At 49.4% G+C, this 18,141-nt stretch overlaps 1 protein-coding gene across 2 annotated transcripts in view; it reads left to right on the top strand.

Moving 5' to 3' along the window:
• Positions 1-18,141, top strand: part of LOC118684210 (mitogen-activated protein kinase kinase kinase 3-like) — an 82,479-nt gene that overhangs the window by 50,071 nt on the left and 14,267 nt on the right. For both annotated transcript variants that reach the window (XM_036378979.2, XM_036378978.2), the window contains exons 6-9: positions 3,721-3,834; positions 5,502-5,613; positions 13,298-13,431; positions 16,607-16,680. In XM_036378979.2, the coding sequence (XP_036234872.1) occupies positions 3,721-3,834; positions 5,502-5,613; positions 13,298-13,431; positions 16,607-16,680 (434 nt within the window). The remainder of the gene's footprint in view (positions 1-3,720; positions 3,835-5,501; positions 5,614-13,297; positions 13,432-16,606; positions 16,681-18,141) is intronic.

The raw sequence follows: 18,141 nt of genomic DNA, 5'->3' as shown, positions 1-18,141 counted from the left end.
CTGGAAACACAATAAACCAGGGAACATGCACAAACAAAAGTCTTTTTTCCTTTGAGGGCAGAGCCTACATGCACACATGGTGACATCCCAGCATCTGCTTCTGGGTCAGGGTTTTGGGTGTCATGACTGCAACTTTCAGAGGGAACATGACCACAGACTCATTGCACTTAAATATTTCACCCTGTCTTTATGCTCCAGAGGAGCTGGGCAGTAACTCTTTGCTGCCATCAGACACCTCTCTTGCAGTGGCACCTTGCAGAGCATATTTAGACTGAGGTCCCTGCAGAATCTCACTGAGTGGCAATCCCTGTCCTGGTGGAGGAGGTGTCCCGAGGCCAGGCTCAGTGGGATGAGCATGGCAGCTGGGTGGAGCAGGGGCACACATGAATCACATCCTGGTGGGACCATGGAATCAGCAGGCTGGGGCTGCTGCAGATAACAGCAGGGCCTGGCCATGGGTGTCCCCCATGGGGCATGGCTGTGTGAGCTCTAGGCTGGGCTCATCTTGCTGAGGAGTGGGACAGCAAAGCCTGGCCTGGTCTGGCCAGGGGCAGCAAAGACACAATTTGTGATGTGGATTGTGCAGAAATTCACTGAACTTCCCTGTGCCACCACTTCTCTTCTGACCTCCTGCTGTCTCCTCCCCCTCAGCATCATTCTGTGAGCTTAAGGGGAGTTAAAGCCTGGGGAAATGGCAGAGGCACCATTATGGGGGGGAGGGAGCAGATAAAAGCACATTTAACAAACATTTGTCAAGCATTGTTGATGCCAGTTGGTCCTGCATTGGGCAGGAAGATGAACTAATTGACCTCTCAGATTTTTCCCCAACCCTGTTTCCTACAATTCTTTGGTTTTCTGTGGTGTCTCATGGAGTGAGGTCTGACAGTGCTGCTGTAGCTGGTGAAACCTCAGGCTTTGCCCTCACTTTTTCAACCTGCAATGGAGACACCATCAAGTCCCCCACTAAAACATCAGGCTCCGGGGGAGGATATTATTTAAAAGCAAGAAAAAAAATCCAATAAGCTCTGTTTGTGCAACTTTTATGTAGGTAAACTTTGCTGTTAATCACAGCTACTCAGTCTTTAGATCAAATAAACCCAGTTTCTGGAAATCCACCCTGGCAGTTACTTCCATGATTCTGTTTTGAGTTTCATGCCTAGCAGATACCTGTTCCTGATATGCATATGTGCCACAGTCTGGAAGCCAAATAGAGCAGAATTTTCTTGCCAGATGTGGGTAATAGGTAAAGCCAAGCTAAATACTGGCTCCAGTCCCTTTTACAAGAGGGCAATTTCTCCCTGATGTTTTTGGCTCCTCTGAAGGAGGCATGCAAACATGTTCATGTTGTGATGTTGGAGAGAGATGCAGTGACCTACAGAACATTCTGTTCAGAGCAGCAGCTGGGGGATTGCTCTGAACACTTGTGAGGAGCTCAGGGAAGGGATGGGTGAGCAGTGGGGCTGAGCTGAGAGCTCAGAGTCAAATTTTGCTTGGTGGTGAAACAAGGGAGAGCAGCTCTCCACCATTCTCAGTTCTGTCTGCGGGTGTGTAGAGGAGGAGCCTGGTCTGCTTGAGGCAAAGCCCTTATGAACCTCAGGAGGGTTGAGCAGTGCCCCAAGGGAATCTCTCCCCCTCTGCTGCCCAAGGGAGCAGGCTGAGCACTGCATTTAGGAGGCATACTCCTAAACCATCTTTGTCTGATATCTGTGGGGAATACAGGTTGTTCATTCAAATATGAATGAAGGATAAGAGGAGATCACAGGATTACAGAATGGGTCAGGTTGGAAGGCACCACAGAGCGTTATCTGGTCCAACCTCCCTTCCTAAGCAGGGTCAAGAAGAGAGAGAAACACAGGATTGTGTCCAGATGGTTCAGAAATATCCCCAGGGAGGGAGACTCCACAGCCTCTCTGGACAATCTGTTCAGGCTTTGGTCACTGCACAAGAAGAAGTTCTGCCTCATATCCAGGGGGAACTTCCTGGGCATCATTTCCAGCCTGTTCCCCCTTCCTGTTGCTGGCCCACAGGGAGCAGGGCCTGGTCCCTGCTCTGAGCCCTCCCTGCAGACAGGCACAGACAGGGATGAGGTCCCCCCTGAGCATCTCCTCTTGAGCCTGAACAGCTCCAGCTCCTTCAGCCTTTCCTCATAAGACACATACTCCAATCCCTTCATCGTTCTTGCAGCCTCAGCTGGCCCAGCTGCAGGAGATCCCTGTCTCTCTGGAGTCCAGAGCTGGGCACTGCACTCCACATGTGCCTCACAGGGCTGGGCAGAGGGGCAGGATCCCTTCCCTGACCTGCTGCAAGGGCTCTTCCCAGTGCGCCCCAGGATATCTCTGGGGTTCTTGGCCACAAGGCCAGGAGCACACAGTCTGAGCTGTACCCCAGGATATCTCTGGGGTTCTTGGCCACAAGGCCAGGAGCACACAGTCTGAGCTGTATTTGCCTCCAGGCCACCAGCCAAACCCTTGGCAACACCCTGGCATCAAGCAGGTTGTCCCAGTTGGCTTGTGAGTGTCACCTTGTGTGGCAGCTGCTCTGAGGTGGGTTTGCTGTGGCTGGTGGCAGGAGCTCTGACTGCCCAGAGGGCTGAGCCACCTTTCAGGAGTTCTGGGAAGCTGTGGCTCCCAGTGAGAGCAGTGAGAGCCTGCTGGGAGCTGTGGCTGCTCGGTGCCTTTGGTCAGTGCAGTTACAGTGTACTTTGGCACAGGCATGAGAATAACATGTGCTGTGCTGGATCCAGTGCCCCAGGCAGGCTGCAGAGGCTGAGGCCTGTTTGCTGTGAGATTAGGCAGAAAATCCTGGAATGAGGGGCAAGAAGTTGTGCTTTTAATCTTAGCCCAGGGCAGCAGAAGGCCACAGAGCTCCTCTGAAGTGCAGCTGTGTTGGGTGTTGGAGGCTTTGCAGGCTGTCTGCAGGACATGGTACACCACACAGCAAGGTTGGGAGGGTCACATTCCCCATGGAGGTATGAGGGCCATACTCTGCCATTTCCCAGGAAAACATCAGCACTTTTTGCTGCCTGACAGACACAGCACTGTGTAGTTCTCTGTTCTTACAAAGAGCAGAAGCTGAATTTGTTCTGCTGGGAGTGAAAGAAGTGGTTCTTGGAAGGAGAGCAATGCACACCTTTCACATCAAAAGGGAAAATACTTTTATTTGTGGAATGTTCCCCGGTTTCACCTGATGGCCAGACACTAGGGAGCTGTGTCAGTGTGCAGGAACACAGGCTGCAGCACTGGGGAAGGGCACAAAGCATCTGCCAGAGTAAATCCTTGGGTGCAACTCACTGGTGTCTTGGAGCACCACTGCATGGCCATCAGCCCAGCAGGAATGTGTGGGGTTGTTTTGGGGCTGGGTAGCAGCAGGTCCTGCCTGCAGAATCAGAGCAGCCCCAGAGCAGCAGGCAGCAAGCCCAAGGTTTCATCCCAGCCCTCTCCTTTTCCCACACTGGATTGCTGGTGTGACCTTTAAGCTTTCTCCTTGCAGATGTTGTTTGTTGTGACTTTTTTTTGCATCTGTTCCTTGGTAAATGAGGTCTTGGAAGAAAATATTAGAGCTCAGCAAGCTGGAGGGCACGGGGGCCCCGTTTTCCATCACCTCCTTGGGTTCCTCCCTCATCCCCTGATTCCCAAGCTGCTCCCTGTAGGTATCTGCCTCCTTCTGTTTACCCAAAAGTGTGACATTGCCATCCTCTGGTGTTTGTTTAATCCCTTCCAGCTCCTGATGCCACTGAAATCCCAGGAAGATTTGGACAAAGCCATGGAACAGCTGGAGCTGAGCCCTTCCCTGAAGAGCCTGCGGATCCTTGTGAGCGCTCCAAAGAAAGCGAACGTGAGCCCTTCGCCTTCTCTGCTCCTTTGTGTGCAGCCTGAGGTGCCTTGTTATTGTGCTGGGGAGTGGAAAGGAGTCTCCTGATGATGCAGAGCAGAGGGCAGGCTGGTCATGAGGGGGGTCAGCCCTGCTCTGGCTCAGCTGCTCAGAAATCTTCCTGTGATAGCAGCCCAGAGGCTGAGCTCAGCTCCCTCTGGCTCCTGCATCCTGTGAAGGAAGGGTTAAACACCAGGCTGACCCTCAAAGCTGAGAGGACTCCTTCTGCTTTCTTTCTTTCTTTCTAGAGATGCTACCATCATTCCTTTTCACCTCTCCTCTGTGTTCAGGGTGATGCCCTGGCCCTTGCCATGCTGGGTGGCAGCATGGGGACTGTTCCCTCCGTGCTGAAAGCTGGGAAGAGCAAACTGGAGGATCCTTCAGTCTCAGGCAGAACTTTCTGGGTTTTTTCCATCTTTATTTACTTATTAGTTTTTTCCTGAGCTCAGTGGTTTTGCAGTTAAGCCTGTTAGCCTGACCTCTCTTGCACAGAGTGTCTTGCCAAAGCACATGTCGTGCTGCCCCAAGCACAAGCTGTAGAGCAAGGGATTTGTAGATGTTGCAACTCTGTTTCTTCTTTTTATTTCCTAGAAGTACTGGAGAGATTGGGAGTCTTGAAACTCACTTATCCCCATTCTTCTGCGGGTGCTCACAGCCCTTGGAGCTTCTCCTCTTCTTTTGAGAGGCTTGGGAAGTGCAGGGAGCAGAGTCCCAGGGGAAACTGAGGCATCACTTGGGGTTTCCTAAACCCTGGGTGGAAATGGGGCAGTTTGTGGGGGCGCAGCAGTACTGCAAGTCAGAAACCCTGGGTGGAAATGGGGCAATTTGTGGGGGCACAGCAGTACTGCAAGTCAGAAACCGTGGGTGGAAATGGGGCAGTTTGTGGGGGCACAGCAGTACTGCAAGTCAGCAACCCTGGGTGGAAATGGGGCAGTTTGTGGGGGCACAGCAGTACTGCAAGTCAGAGAGCAGAGGAGCCAGGTGGATCCTGCCTGCCCTTGGGAGCAGGTCCATCTCTTCCTGCAGCACGTGGCCATGCTCCTGTGTGTGAGAGCACATGGTTCTGAGGTCATAGATCAAATTACCATAAAATCACAGCTCACTGTAGCATGTAGTCTTAGAATCTTAGTAAAACCTGACCACTACCAGGTTACCAGCTGGATATGCTTTTCTTTGCTCTTGCTTACCTGTTTTTCCTGACCTTCCCCTCTCTGTTCCTCTGCCCTGTTGCAGAGGAACCTCTGCAGTGCCTCAGCTGCCACTGGAGTCTAGGGAGCAGGGAGGAGAGGTGCTGATTTTGGGATTGTAAATGTTTTCAGTCCAGTGATCAGTCTCTGTACCTATCTGGAGATAATGGAGTGCAGCAACAGTCTTTTATGTCAAATATCTGTATTTGCCATTATCTGTGAGAGCTTAATCTTGTTAGACTGTTTTATTAGCAGATGTGAAATGTTTGTGAATGGTTTTTGGATCACTCTAGATTACGTGCATGTCTTCTTTCTTTCCTTTTTTTTTTTTTTTTTTTAATAGTTCTTGGGTAATAGGGTCCCAGGGAGCCAAATACAGGGTTTCACATGGTGTGTCCACAGGGCTCTGGCCAATTCTGATCATTCCCTTTGTCTGATCACCAGCTCCTGCAGCCCAACAACAGCAAGCAGCATGAGATGAGGATCTCCAGATCCATGGGAGACATCATGGGATCCCTGTACAAAGACTCGGAGAGGACACGCAAATATTCCACAGGTCAGTGAGACACAGCACTCCCTGGGCAGCTCTGTGCTGCTTCAGCCTGGCCACCACCCTCTCCCTCTTTTTTTGTCACAACCCCAGTCTGGATGGCCACCCTGATGTCCCCCAGAGTGACCCAGTGCTTGTCCTCAGCCTGAGGAAGAGAGGCTCTGCAGGCTGGGGGAGGCTATGCTGAGCAGAGCCACTCTGAGCACACAAGTGAAGAGAGTGGGGGACCTGGGCTGTCATTTGGGGGTGGGAAATGCAGTGATAAAAATGTCCAGTCAATTTGATTCCACTGAGCTTTATCAGAGTGATAATCTGTAGGAAGCCAAGGCTGTTTGGGACCTTTGGTTATTCCTTTAACCCAGTGCTGTTGTTCTCTGAGTTTCTGTCCCCCTTTCTCAGGTGGCAGGATAAAGTAGCAGAGTGGGCTCAGGCTCCTTAGCTCCTGGACTGGCACCAGCTTCACCACATAAAGACCAAATAAGTGTCTGTGTGCCACCAGTCTGTTCTTGTGGGTGAAATGCCATCTCTGGAAGCTGTTTCTGGGGTTTCTCAGGGGCATGTGTGCAGTGGTGGCATTCCAGAGGAAGGGGAGCATCCCTTTCCTTCAGAGGTGCTGGAAGCAGGTACCTGCAACCCCTGAAGCCAGGCTGGCAAGCACCTGATCTGCTCTTGCAGCCCTGCAGGGACTGGGGCTTGTTTTTAGCCTTTTGTGGTTTTCTCTTTGGTTTTCTGGGCTTGAGTTTATGCTTTCCTTGCTTTCTAAAACACTCTGAGCTTTTTGAAATCCTGATGGTCAGCTCTCTGTAGGAGCTTTTGTGTGAAGAACTTTGTAGGATTTTGTAGAGAGCAGGGCACCCTGTGCAGAGCTGGTAAAGCAGTATGTAGGACTGTGTAGCAGGAGCAGAATTATTCATATTCCAGCCTGCAGGCAGGATGAATGACTTTTTCACACAGTGAATGTTCTCTGCTCTGTCTCTGGGTGCAGGTTGTAGGGGAATTTCTACAGATCTTTAGCATTTTCCTGCAGCTGTAGAAGTGACAGCCTTGAATAAAGTGGGGCCCTCCTTCAGAAATACACATGGAGAAATTACTTCATCTTCTAAAGATCCTCTGTACTTATATGGCTGTAAACACTTCCACACTCTTCTCTGTGCAACAAATGAGAGTTTTTCTCCAAGGACTCCCCCTTCCTCTGTTTCATAGCCTGTGCTGATAACAAATCCTGTGGTTTGCAGCACCTCAGACAAGATGTATAGAAAATGTTCCTCTAGGGTAGGTCCAGCACAGCTCTTGTGCAGCCATGCCCTGCTCTCACTGATGCCAGGGCTGGGTGGCCCATGTGCAAGGGCTCTCCTTGAGCCTGGTGTTTGGATGTACCAGGCTTGTCTTTCTCTATTGTTTTTTTCCTAGCTCCCATGGTTTCTGAGAGTTTGGCAGAGTCACTAGATGACCCTGGATGAAATGCACACATAAGCACAGAGTGTCAGCAGAAAATGTACTTGAGCAAAACTTCTCTGCTGCCTTTTTTTTTTATTTTTTGGTACATGTTAGGCTGTTAATGAGCAAAGAGCTGTGGCACTGGGAGCTGTCACTGACCTGTGAGCCTGAGCATGATGGGCAGGGTTGATTCCATGTGTAGCTGTGCTAGTGGGAAGATGGATTCTTGCAAAGTTAAGCCTTTCCTACCAGCTTTTATTGCCGTGCTTTGGCCTGTCCTTCCTGTTTTGGAGCTGCTGGTTCCTGACCAGCTCTGCATCACTGACTGTGAGGTGTCACTGCCTCAAGAATGCCCTGAGCCAAGGCAAGGCAGACAAAGGGTGAGATATCAGCTCTGCAAGGGTGAGAGCCTGAGGTACAAATGGATTTTGAAGGAATGCTTGAAGAGCAGAGTGGAGGGATGGACACAATGTGTTGCTTTGGTCAAGGTAGCAGAGGAGGAGCACTGGGCAGCACCAGCTGTGGAATGCAGAGTGTGCTAATGTTGGGATTTTCAGGAGCTGATGTGCCAAACTCTGAGTCCTTGGCACTTTTACAGGTGGCAAAAGTAACCAGCCCAAGCATCAGTCATTCCTGTTTCTTTTTCCATGTAAGCCATCAGTCTTGCCAGGAGGTTTCAGCCAGCCCTCAGCATGACAACAGAAGGTTGTTGTCTCTCTTTATCTCTCTAACTCCTCTCTTTGGGTTATCTGGGGTCTGTAGGAAGCTGCTGCAGCTCTGCTTGGAGGGTGCTCACAGTCCAGCAGATGCATTTTTGACCTCCTGAGTCAGAACTGGGCGATCCAGCTGCTGGGCAGAGACTCCAGCAAGCTGAAAGGGAGAGCAGCATCTCAAATGGAGCATAAAACCCAGCATCAGGGAACAGACAGACAGACAGACATGATGCTGTGTTTTGTTTTCCTGCAGTGGGGATTTCTCTGAACTTGGTGCATAGTCAAAAGGCATCTTAAGAGGCTGCAGGAGAAACTCTTCTTCCCTTGCAGTCACAAGGCATTTCACAGTGTTTTCCTCCTGCTGTCATCAAAGTGGTTGCTATCAAAAGAGGATCTTAATTCAGTTCAGCTTTTCTCTTGAAACCACATTTAAAAGGAGATTTAAAGTGTCTTTATACTAAAAGGTAGTTAAGGGTCATGTTCTCTGTGTTTCTGAGATGCCTCATGTTTTTCTGCTGACTCTGCCATGTAAACAGCAGTGGAAAATAATAAAACTGTATGTAATTGGCACAAGCACATTGGAAGGGAGGTAAATGTTCTTGGGAAGATTTAGCTATTTTTGCTTCTGCTGGGCAGAAAATGTCTTCATGCCATGTCCCTGAAAAACCTTATGCAAAGTCAATATTTTCTTTTTCTTTCTTTTTTTTTTTTCCCCATAAACTTTTTCAGTGGAAATCCCCTTCCAGTTTTTTGGTGGCCAGCAAAAGCCCAAGGGAACTTGGACTGAAAAAAGAAAACTTTTGGGGTTCTGGATTTTCAGATAACTGAGGATTGTTTTTATTTTCTTTGAAGAAATACATGTTTCAGAACATTATCAAAAAATTATTTAACAGCCCCATTCCAGCATCACCATTTCAATAGAAACATTTATTAGAAGCTTCATTTTACTGGGTTTTTTTCAGGCTGCTGAGCCATGGTTTCATGTGCCTGCCAGCTCTCTCCAGACCAGGAGTATTGCAGGAGTTAGGATGGATGAAACCTGCTCTGTTTTGGGAAGAGGAAGAAAATTTATCTATGTGCATCATGCCAGCTGCTTTAGAACTAGAAAATAGCTTCTGTCTTGCTTATTTGTTAAAAAGTACCCTAAATTTGCCTCAAATCAAATGTAGAAATCCATGCTCAGAAGGATCAGCAAGGAGAGGAGGGAGGCTTGAAGGGAGCCCACTGGAAAAGAAGAAATTAAGCAAGATTTGATCCATCTGCTCACAGCTCCTCTTGACAGGACCAGAGAGAGAAATTTCCAGCAGGTTTCTCTGTTTCTCCTGTGCAGCCCTGTCCTGAGCCTGGTGTTTCTGCCAGGGCTTAGAGGAGCAGCACATCCTGACGTGGTGTCCCTTGTTTGGGAACATCATCCCAGGGCTGGGCTCCCTGTGGCTGCAGCTGTGAGTGGTGGCAGCTGCCAGCAAACCCTCCCCAGCTCTGCCTCTTCAAGGGCTTCTCTTCCCTGCTTGATGCTGGTCAGTAGTGGGTGAAGTTTTGGGAAGAGCAGGGGAAGATGAAGCCAGGGAATGCGGGGGCGGAGGGAAGCCAAGCCTGGCACTGGGGAGCTGGCTGTACGTGCAGCACCACGAGCTCTGCACAGACTGCAGGAAAGGCACTTCTTAAAGGAAAATAGCAGAGGGGAACATGAAAGGCCCCAGTGGGTGCCAGCAGTGACTGTGAGTCTCCATGCTGTCCTGGTTCTGTGTCCTCAGGACACTCTGTGCTCTCAAATCTGTGGCTTTACATTCGTGTGTGTAAGCGGAGCAGGAATCCCTCCCCAGAGCACCTTGCTGCTGAGAGTATCTGAGGTCAGATGCTCAACCAGGGCCAACTCTGAGTTCAGGAATCCCAAACAGAGCTGCTGAGATCTGACCAGCACTCTGCCTGTATAGAAGTGCCTCACAGCCTGCCCCATCCCTATTGTATTTGTGTGCCCTCCAGATGAAGGAAGGAATGATGAATCTGACTCCATGTTCTCAGAATGCTACTTTATTACTTTATATTACTATATTATATTAAAGAATGCTATACTAAACTATACTAAAGAATACAGAAAGGATACTTACAGAATGCTAAAAAGATAATAATGAAAACTTGTGACTCTTTCCAGAGTCTCAACACAGCTTGGCCCTGATTGGCCAAAGAGTGAAAACAACTCCCAGCAGAATCCAATACAACAATCACCTGTGGGTAAACAATCTCCAAACACATTCCACATGAGCACAACGCAGGAGAAGCAAATGAGATCAGAATTGTTTTCCTTTTCTCTGAGGCTTCTCAGCTTCCCAGGAGAAAAATCCTGGGTGAAGGGATTTTTTCAGAGAATGTGAATGCCACACATCCCCACAGGAGGTGACTTGATGTCCCATAGACCCCAGGACAGTCCCTTGGGGGCCTCCTCTCCCTGCCTGGTGCTGCTGCTGTTTCTTGAGCATTAGGTCAAGTGTGAAGAGCATCTGTGATGTGTCAAACAGGCACATCTGGACTTCTCTGTCTGTTTCTTTCTCTGCTCAGGGTGGATTAATCAGCATTATCCAATATATCCAGTGTGTTTTCCCCACTATGAATTAAGCCTGCCATGAAGTACCACTGTTGCTCTGACTCCTGTTTTCCATCCCTGCCCTCCTCCAGCAGCACAGGGACTGCCTGAGGTTTTGTTACCAGAGCAGGATAGGGCTGGAGTGGGGAATCAACCCTGAGCTCCAGAGCTCTGCTCCCAGCACCTCTCCATGTTTCTCCCAGGTGGAAGAACATGCATGGATGCAAAGCAGCAGCAACCAATGCTCCTGGAGGTGTGAAGCTGCAAAAATGACTTTGGGCAGCACTTCTACCCAGACAGCCTGGCTGAAAAGGGATCTGCTTCACTCCAGCAGTTTCCAAGCAGGCAAAAGCCTAAGCACTTTGTTTAATTTCCTTACCTGCTGGGAAATAGCTGGTGTCTTATTCCCTTTTAAAGTTTTTGGCAGGAAATGTGACTCTGGAAGGTCAAACACAGCTGATCTATGGCTGGGAGTAGTTGTTACAGGCAAAGGCTTAATGGGAGATCATGGGAAGTCTTTGTGCTTGTGATAAGTCTGGTTTAACTCCTGTGTTCAAAGTCAAACAGGGCATGTACAGATCTTTGTAAAATCATAATCAAAGGGTTTCTGGATAACAAGTGGGTCCTTGGAGCGAGAAATCCCAATAGTGCATGAGCAGATCCACAGCTCATTGCAGCAGTAACAGAAATGCTCAGCAGGGCTAAGATACAGCAGTTACACCTCACTAAATCCTCAGCAGCTTTCTGGGGCAAGAGCCACCCAGATGCCCTTGTGCTGCATTCCAGGCTGGCATCTGCTAAGCTAACGAGGGGCTGCTGATGCAGTGATTTATTCAGGGTGCCTGAACTGCTCAACAGTTAAAAGTTTATTTATTTATCTTCAAAGAGAGGATGCTGTACTTCCCAACTGGTTTTGTTTTAGGGCTGGTGGAAAGCCAGTTCGTTATGAGTGCTGCAGCTCTCGAGAGTTTCTCTTCTCTTGATCTTGGCATTACTTCAGTTGGAGTTTTTTCACTGTGTTCTTATCCTGCAGGAAATCTGTGAAGGAGAAAATAGGAAGAAGGAAAAAAAAAAGTAACTCAAAGCCATATGACTTTTATTTTACAATCTAAGCAAGGAGTCTGAAGGAAGATGTAGCATGGACAGACAAATCTGTGTGTTTGGTGTAAATCCAGCAAAAAGGCCTGATTTAATGATCTTTAATGCTGCTGTGACACTGTTAACATTCACAGCTCCTGATGTGTATCTGCTTAAGTGAAAGGTGGGAACTCGGGTAGGTCATGTGGATCACGCAGATGGATTTATTCCAGAGATCCATCTGGCACAGTAACTGTGATGCAGAAGAGGCAGAAGTGTTGTTTGGTAGATCAGTGTTGACTCTCCACGATGGGGTAGGTCCCTTCCCAGTACCTTTCTCTTGTGCTCAGCCCTGGCCATGTTGTTAGTAAATGGTGGTAATGAACCCAAGACCTGGCAGGAGTGCCACAAAATGGATACAAAACCTGAGGAAACACATCTCCATGTGCTTTCCAGAAGTCTGCATGAAAACAGGTTGTTGTGTTGTGTGAAAGCTCATGTTGCACACTGCCAGCTGAAGCTCCAGCACGGACCCACATGGATCTCCATCAGCAATTCCCTGCCTTGGAGTGATGACAGCACAGGGATGGAGGGGAGGGACTGCAGGGAGCCAAGCAGAGCCAAGACTCTGCAGCAGGGCCAAGCAAGGGCAGTAATCCCTAAAGCTGGAAAAGGCGCAAGGATAGAGTGGATTTGGGGGAATAAACAGGAGGAATGGAACATCTTCATAAAGAAGCTGTGGGGTTCTCTCCCAAGTGCAAAATGGAAATCACCTTCTGCTAAGAGCCCTGTGAGGGAGCCAGTGGAAGCTTTGCTGTCTGTGCATAGGCTCTGGGGTTACAGAGAGGGGAGACAATTGCCTTGGCCAAAAATGGGAGAAACCAATCCCATAGATCACTCCTGCCCTGGGGTTTTTGGGTTTCAGGGCTGGTTTTCCTTTGTCTTTACTTTTGTAGGGAAAGAGGGGAGAAGAAGGTATTTGAGTGCAAATTGTTTTCCATATAACAAGTGTTTCAGTGATGTACTGAGCACAGCCAGGCTCTTTCCTACATGCCTGGATAAGGCAGTCACCTGCTCCAGGGAGGGAATGCCCAGAGGTCAAAGGGGAGGTGGGTTTGTGGTTTGTGGTTTGCTTTGAGGCTGACTGATAGTATCACAGCAGAACTCCCAGAGTCTGCTTTCCTTTCTAGCATCACACCTGGATACAGTGACAGCTCTTAGGATCCAGGGTGTGTAGAAGGTCAAGTCTGGTACACATTGTGTGGTCTCACAGTAACAAACCCTCCCTGTTGCTAAAGCTTTGGAAGATGCCCATAAACAGCATCACACCTGTAGCTCCATTCCCATCCTCATGAGTTCAAACCCAGCTGTGGCAGCAGCTCTCTGGTCACAGGGAGCAACAGACAACTTCCCCAGGCATCATTCTGTGAGAGGCTCTGAGAAGCTCGGAGAGAATTATTATAAACAATACTTTTCTTCACTTGCTGCACCTGGTGTTGTGAACGTGTGGAATGTGTTGTGGAGATATGTTTACCAAAGGGTGGTTTCCTAATTAGCCAGTGGTGATGGTGTTTTAATTAAAGGACCAATCAAGTCCACCTGTAGGGATGGACTTGGTTGGTCCTTTAATTAAAACACTGTCAGGTGTTTTAATTAAAAGACCAATTTTAGGGATAGGGATTTTATACTAGGGTATAAAAAGCAATGGGTTTGTTAATAAAGTGAATTAGCCTTCTGTAAATGCCTCAAGAGCCTGTGTCACTTATTACACCGCCCTGGACTCCTGTGCTGGCACCCAGGAGCTGTGTGCTCACTGGGACAGCGTTTCTGGAAGGGTTTGGCTTGGTGGGTGCCCTCCTTGACCGTGTGTGTCCCTGCCCAGGCTCCCTGCACACCGGGCGCAGCTCCCCGCCGCCGGGCAGCGTTCCCGAGGAGCAGCAGCAGATCGCCCGCCAGGGCTCCTACACCAGCATCAACAGCGAGGGAGAGTTCATCCCTGAGACCATGGACCAGAACGTGAGTGGGGCTGGGGTGTGGCTGCAGTGGGACAGCTCTGCTGGCTTCTCAGCATCTCTGACTGCTCACAGTGACCCTGAGATGTGTTGGAAAGTCTCTTTTCCCAGCCTGGCAGTTGAAGGAGTCAGAGCTCTTCAGTTCTCGGTCTCAAGGTTGTTTATTGTTTCTTATCTATAAAATTTTTTCACCTGTCCAGCCAAGGTCCACTCAGCAGGACAGACAGAAGCACTCTGCCTGCCCCCAGGGCAGGGTTATCTTTTTATACTAAAAACTACGTGTACAATGTTTACAATCACTTCCCAATACCTATCACCTGTGTTAGACAGTGAGCTTCTACTCTAAACCAGTCTAAAAGTGCCAACACCACAGCAGAAGATGGAGGCCAAGAAGAAGAAGGAGAAAGGCTGGGCATGCCCAGATTCCTCCATCTTGCTCCCTGAATCCCCATTCTAAAAACCCCAAAAATCTATTTTTCACCCCGTGATAAATTCACTGTCATTCTACTTTTGTGGCTTGCAGATCTTCACCCAAGGTTACTAATTTGCTCCATGGGTCATAATCAAAACCACAGGCACCTTGGGCTCTGTGCCAGGTCTCTGAGCCCCCTGGCAGGGGTCCTGGCAGTCCAGGACAGCCAGAGGGATGTCCTGAATTCTGACACTGGCTGTGCTGGGAGAGCTGCTCCCACCTTTACATTCTGGCAGTGCCTGTGCTTGGGGCTCAGGCCAGCTTTTTTCAGGAATGGCTGCCCCTGGGCTTGAATTGCCCATGGGAATGTCTGATTTCCAGGAACCCTGAGAGCCAGTGGGGATGGCAAGTGTGCCCAGGCATCTTAGGTAGCTCTGGAGCAGCTAAGATCTGGGGCACATGTTTGTACCAGCTGCCAGGCCCTCATGGCCACAGCATTCCCAGATCCCAGGACCATGAGGGAATGTGCCAAGCAACCGATTGCCTGTGATTGCAACAGCCAGGGGATATCAGCAGCTCTGGCTCCTTCCCATGTGGTGTTTCTGCACGAGCTCCAGTTACAGTTCTTGGCTCTGCCCACAGCCTTTGTGGCTTTGTGTCTCTGTCCCTCCCCCATTTATATTTTTTTAAACTCTCTTAATAAGGAAATTGTATATTCCAGCCCCTCAGTAATAAGAGAGCAGGAAGTTCCTCGGTGCTGAGCAGTACTTCATCTTCCAGTCAATTTGGTACCCACGGTGAGGGAAACTCTGCAGTGTCAAGGGACCACAGTGGGAGCACCTTACACCTCCCTCTCAATTTGCATTTCTGCTCAATCTGTAGCTCTAAAGAGCTTAGTATAGATCCTGTGAAGTCAGCTGGGCTGTCTGAGCACATGTCATTCTTACAAAGCTCTTGGAAACACAAGAGCAAGAATCCCTAGTTTGCAGAAGGGACATCTGGAAGGTACTAAACTAAATCCATCAGGCTGCTATGCTGGCCCCCAAGGATGTTCCTGGGGAGATGTGTATTTCCTACACTCAAAAGCACCCACTAGCTCCACATTTGCATGCAGTCTGTGCCAGTGTTTCCATGGTAAAGTTGTGTTTTCAACAGTTTATTATACAGCCATTAATAAAATAAGAAGTCACTCCGGGTGAGTCTTGGCAGCGTCAGAGTGCAGATGTATCGTGTGCTCCTTGCAGCCAAAAGTTGGCTCCCCATTGTTTTCACATGCCTCCAAAACATGTTGGGAAGGATTAAGACAAAGTGTGTGTGTGTGTGCGGGGGAGGGTCCCCTGACCCCCTTGGGTGTAAATCAGCCCAGCTCCACTGGCTGTTTGTGGAGCTCCATTAATTCAGAGCCCTGAGCCTGCTCTGGATGAAGGTTCCCAGATGCTCTCCTTGCTTTTCCCCAGCATCACTCTGTGGGTGGCCCACAGCCCTTTGCTGGTGAATTAAAAGCAGGGAAAAGGGGTTTGGGGAATGGTTTGGGGTTTATTGTCTTTCCTCATTGAGCAGTTCTGCTTTTCCCTATGTGGGCTTTGCCTCCAGAATGTTCTTGTACTGCTGCTTCCATATGTGCCTCATGGAAAACCACTCAGAAGCTGGAGCTTGCTGCCTTTTGGGGAATGCCCCTGTGCAAGCCTGTGATGTAACTGTGGTCTTGGGACCAGCCTGGCAGATGAACAGAGGCTGAGTATGGAGCATGCTCCAGTTCCCAATTTTATGCTTTTGAGAAATGAGTCTGTTTCAGCTTTAACTGCCGGAAGAGACCTGGCATGGCTGGCAGAGGTGGGGAGTGGCTTCTGCTTGCTCCTCTTTGGCCTAGTGCATTTTGAAGGAGGTTTTAGGGTAAAAACTAGGAAGCAGAGAAGAATTGCACTTTGCAGTTGGAACTGCCTGGCCAAAACAGCACGAGTTGTTCTGATAGCTGGCTGAGGAGGGCTGATGGGAACAGCCTGGGGAAAGGGAGGCTGTTGGGGAAGGAGGAGCAATGTGGGAAGCAGCAAAGTGTGCCTCCACATGGTGTTTAACCCTTGTTGCTCAGCTTTCCCAGGAATGAGCTGTGGAGCAGGGGTTAGTGAATGTCCCAGCCAGGAGGGAGCATGGCAGCACAGTGTGGCCCAGAGCAGGCTCTGCTCCATGTGGAACTGCACACAGCTCCAGGGTTTACCACTCCTTACAAGCTCTCTATTGTTAATAACCAGCTATAAATAACCCTGGCCAGTACAATGTCTCATCCAGGAAGCAACACAAATGCAGCTTTTGACTTCACTGAGCTGGTGAGTGCCAAGCCGGTTCTTCCAGCCAAAGCCCTGATGATGCTGCTCTTATCAGCAGAAAGGAAGGCTGGGCTCGTGTGCCAGGGCAGCTCGGGAAGTCAGGAGCCCAGGGCTGCAGTCCTGCCTCTGGTACACAATATCCACTTGGCCTTGGGCACATCATTTGTGTCCTGATACATATTTTCCTTTAGTAGTAAGGAAAAAGTAGTAAATATTATTATTTCTCACAAATGCTTTGAAATCTCATTGACTCCTCCGCACACTTTGAACATCAGGGTGCTGATGATCTTTGCTTCAGTTTTCCTACCAGCAAATAGCAGCTGGAAAGAACAATAATGCAGAGAAGGCATCATAAATGGATGACCCTGCAGAGGTCTGCTCCTTCTGGAGTTTGGAGAATTGGAGTGCACGGTTTTATTGTTTCCCTTTTCTTTCTCTGTCAGATGCTTGAAGCTTTCATCAGCCCTGATGATTCTCTGTCTGGGAGCTGCCAGTCACTGGACAGGTCTGTGGACAGGTGAGTTGTGTGTGTCACCATGTTCACAAGCTGAACTGCTCCACAGCAGGAGAGCAGCAGGATCAGTGGCAACCCCTGAGGTTTCTGTTGGGATGAGGATGTTCCTGAGTAAAACAAATTTATCTTCATTGCTGAAAACCAGATCCTGGCACAGATGTCTGTGCAATGGTATGATTTGAATTGCAGTAATCTGAGCTGGACAAAGACAGCCTAGCTTTGTGTGACCAGGTTTTCTTTTTTTGCCTTTTGAGATGAAAATTGTCACAGAATCACACAATGGTTTGGGTTGGAAGGGACCTTAAAGATCATCCACTTCCAGTCCTCTGCCATGGGAAGGGACAGCTTCCACTAGACCAGATTACTCAGTGCTCCATTTAGCCTGGCCTTGAACTCTTCCAGGGATGGGCATCCACAATTTCTCTGGGCAGCCTTTTCCAGTGCTTCACCACCCTCCCAGCACCTCCTTCCCCTCTGGCTCTCTGCAGTCACCAGGTTCAATATTCCATCAGCCTCTCCGTGCCTCCTCCTCCCTGGGCACGCTGTCTGCTCTCCACTGACCACTGGCAAACTCAGCAGCCCCTGTGCAGTGCCAGCAGCCACAGACATGTCACTCAAGGTGCTGGGGACACCAGATGAGCAGTAACTAAGTTTAGCTACTCAGCAGGAAGCAACTGGGACACGTTGTACTAAGCCAGGCTGCGATTCAGTGCCTGCTGCCATTGAGCTGGATCCCAGCTCCCACGTGCACAGAATCCCTGTGTTTGCTGCTGTGCAGGGTGAGCTGTGGATAAGACACAGTGTCCTTTTGGGAAGCAGTGTATTTTTTTTTCCATCTGCATCAAAGGTTGTCTATTTTTTTCCGCTGTTGCTGTTCCATCCAGCCCCAAGGCTGTGTTCCAGCAGGCCTGCCTTGGGTTGATTGTGTAGTGTGCTTTGGGTTTGCAGCCCCGTGTGCTTTGGACCTGTCTCAGCATCAAGGTCCATTTCCTTTTTGTGGCTTTTAATAATTTCCTGTGATGTATTTGCTCATTGTTAGGGCTGTATTGAAGCTGGATTCCTTGTGTTCCCAACCTCTCTGCCCCAGCTTTGCTTTTGCAGAGATTTTGCCAAGAAGAACAGCAGAAGGAGCACAGGCTGTTTGTAACACTGCTGTGAACTTAGAGGAGAGCTTTAGGCTTTTAGCTCTGTCTGTGAGAGGGTGGCATGGCCTGATTTCATGTCCAAAGCAGGCAGATGTGTCCAGTCATGGGTCTAGGAGCTGGAAAAGGCACAAGGAGGGCTGTATTACTCCAAGGAAGAGGAGTTAGTGGGACTCTTCCTGCAAAGAGGTGGTGGAGGCCTTGCAGCCAGTTGTTTGGGATGGCATCAGCCCAAGAGGACAGAGCAAGTCACCAGGCTCAGTGACCAGGCTGAGGGTTAGGAACGGCACCACAAACTCCTCTTTGCCACAGCAGGGATCAG

Source organism: Molothrus ater, chromosome 1 (genome assembly GCF_012460135.2).
Source record: "Molothrus ater isolate BHLD 08-10-18 breed brown headed cowbird chromosome 1, BPBGC_Mater_1.1, whole genome shotgun sequence".
NCBI lineage: Eukaryota > Metazoa > Chordata > Aves > Passeriformes > Icteridae > Molothrus > Molothrus ater.
The sequence above is the reverse complement of the archived record's forward strand: the minus strand, read 5'-3'. Positions and strand labels throughout refer to the sequence as shown.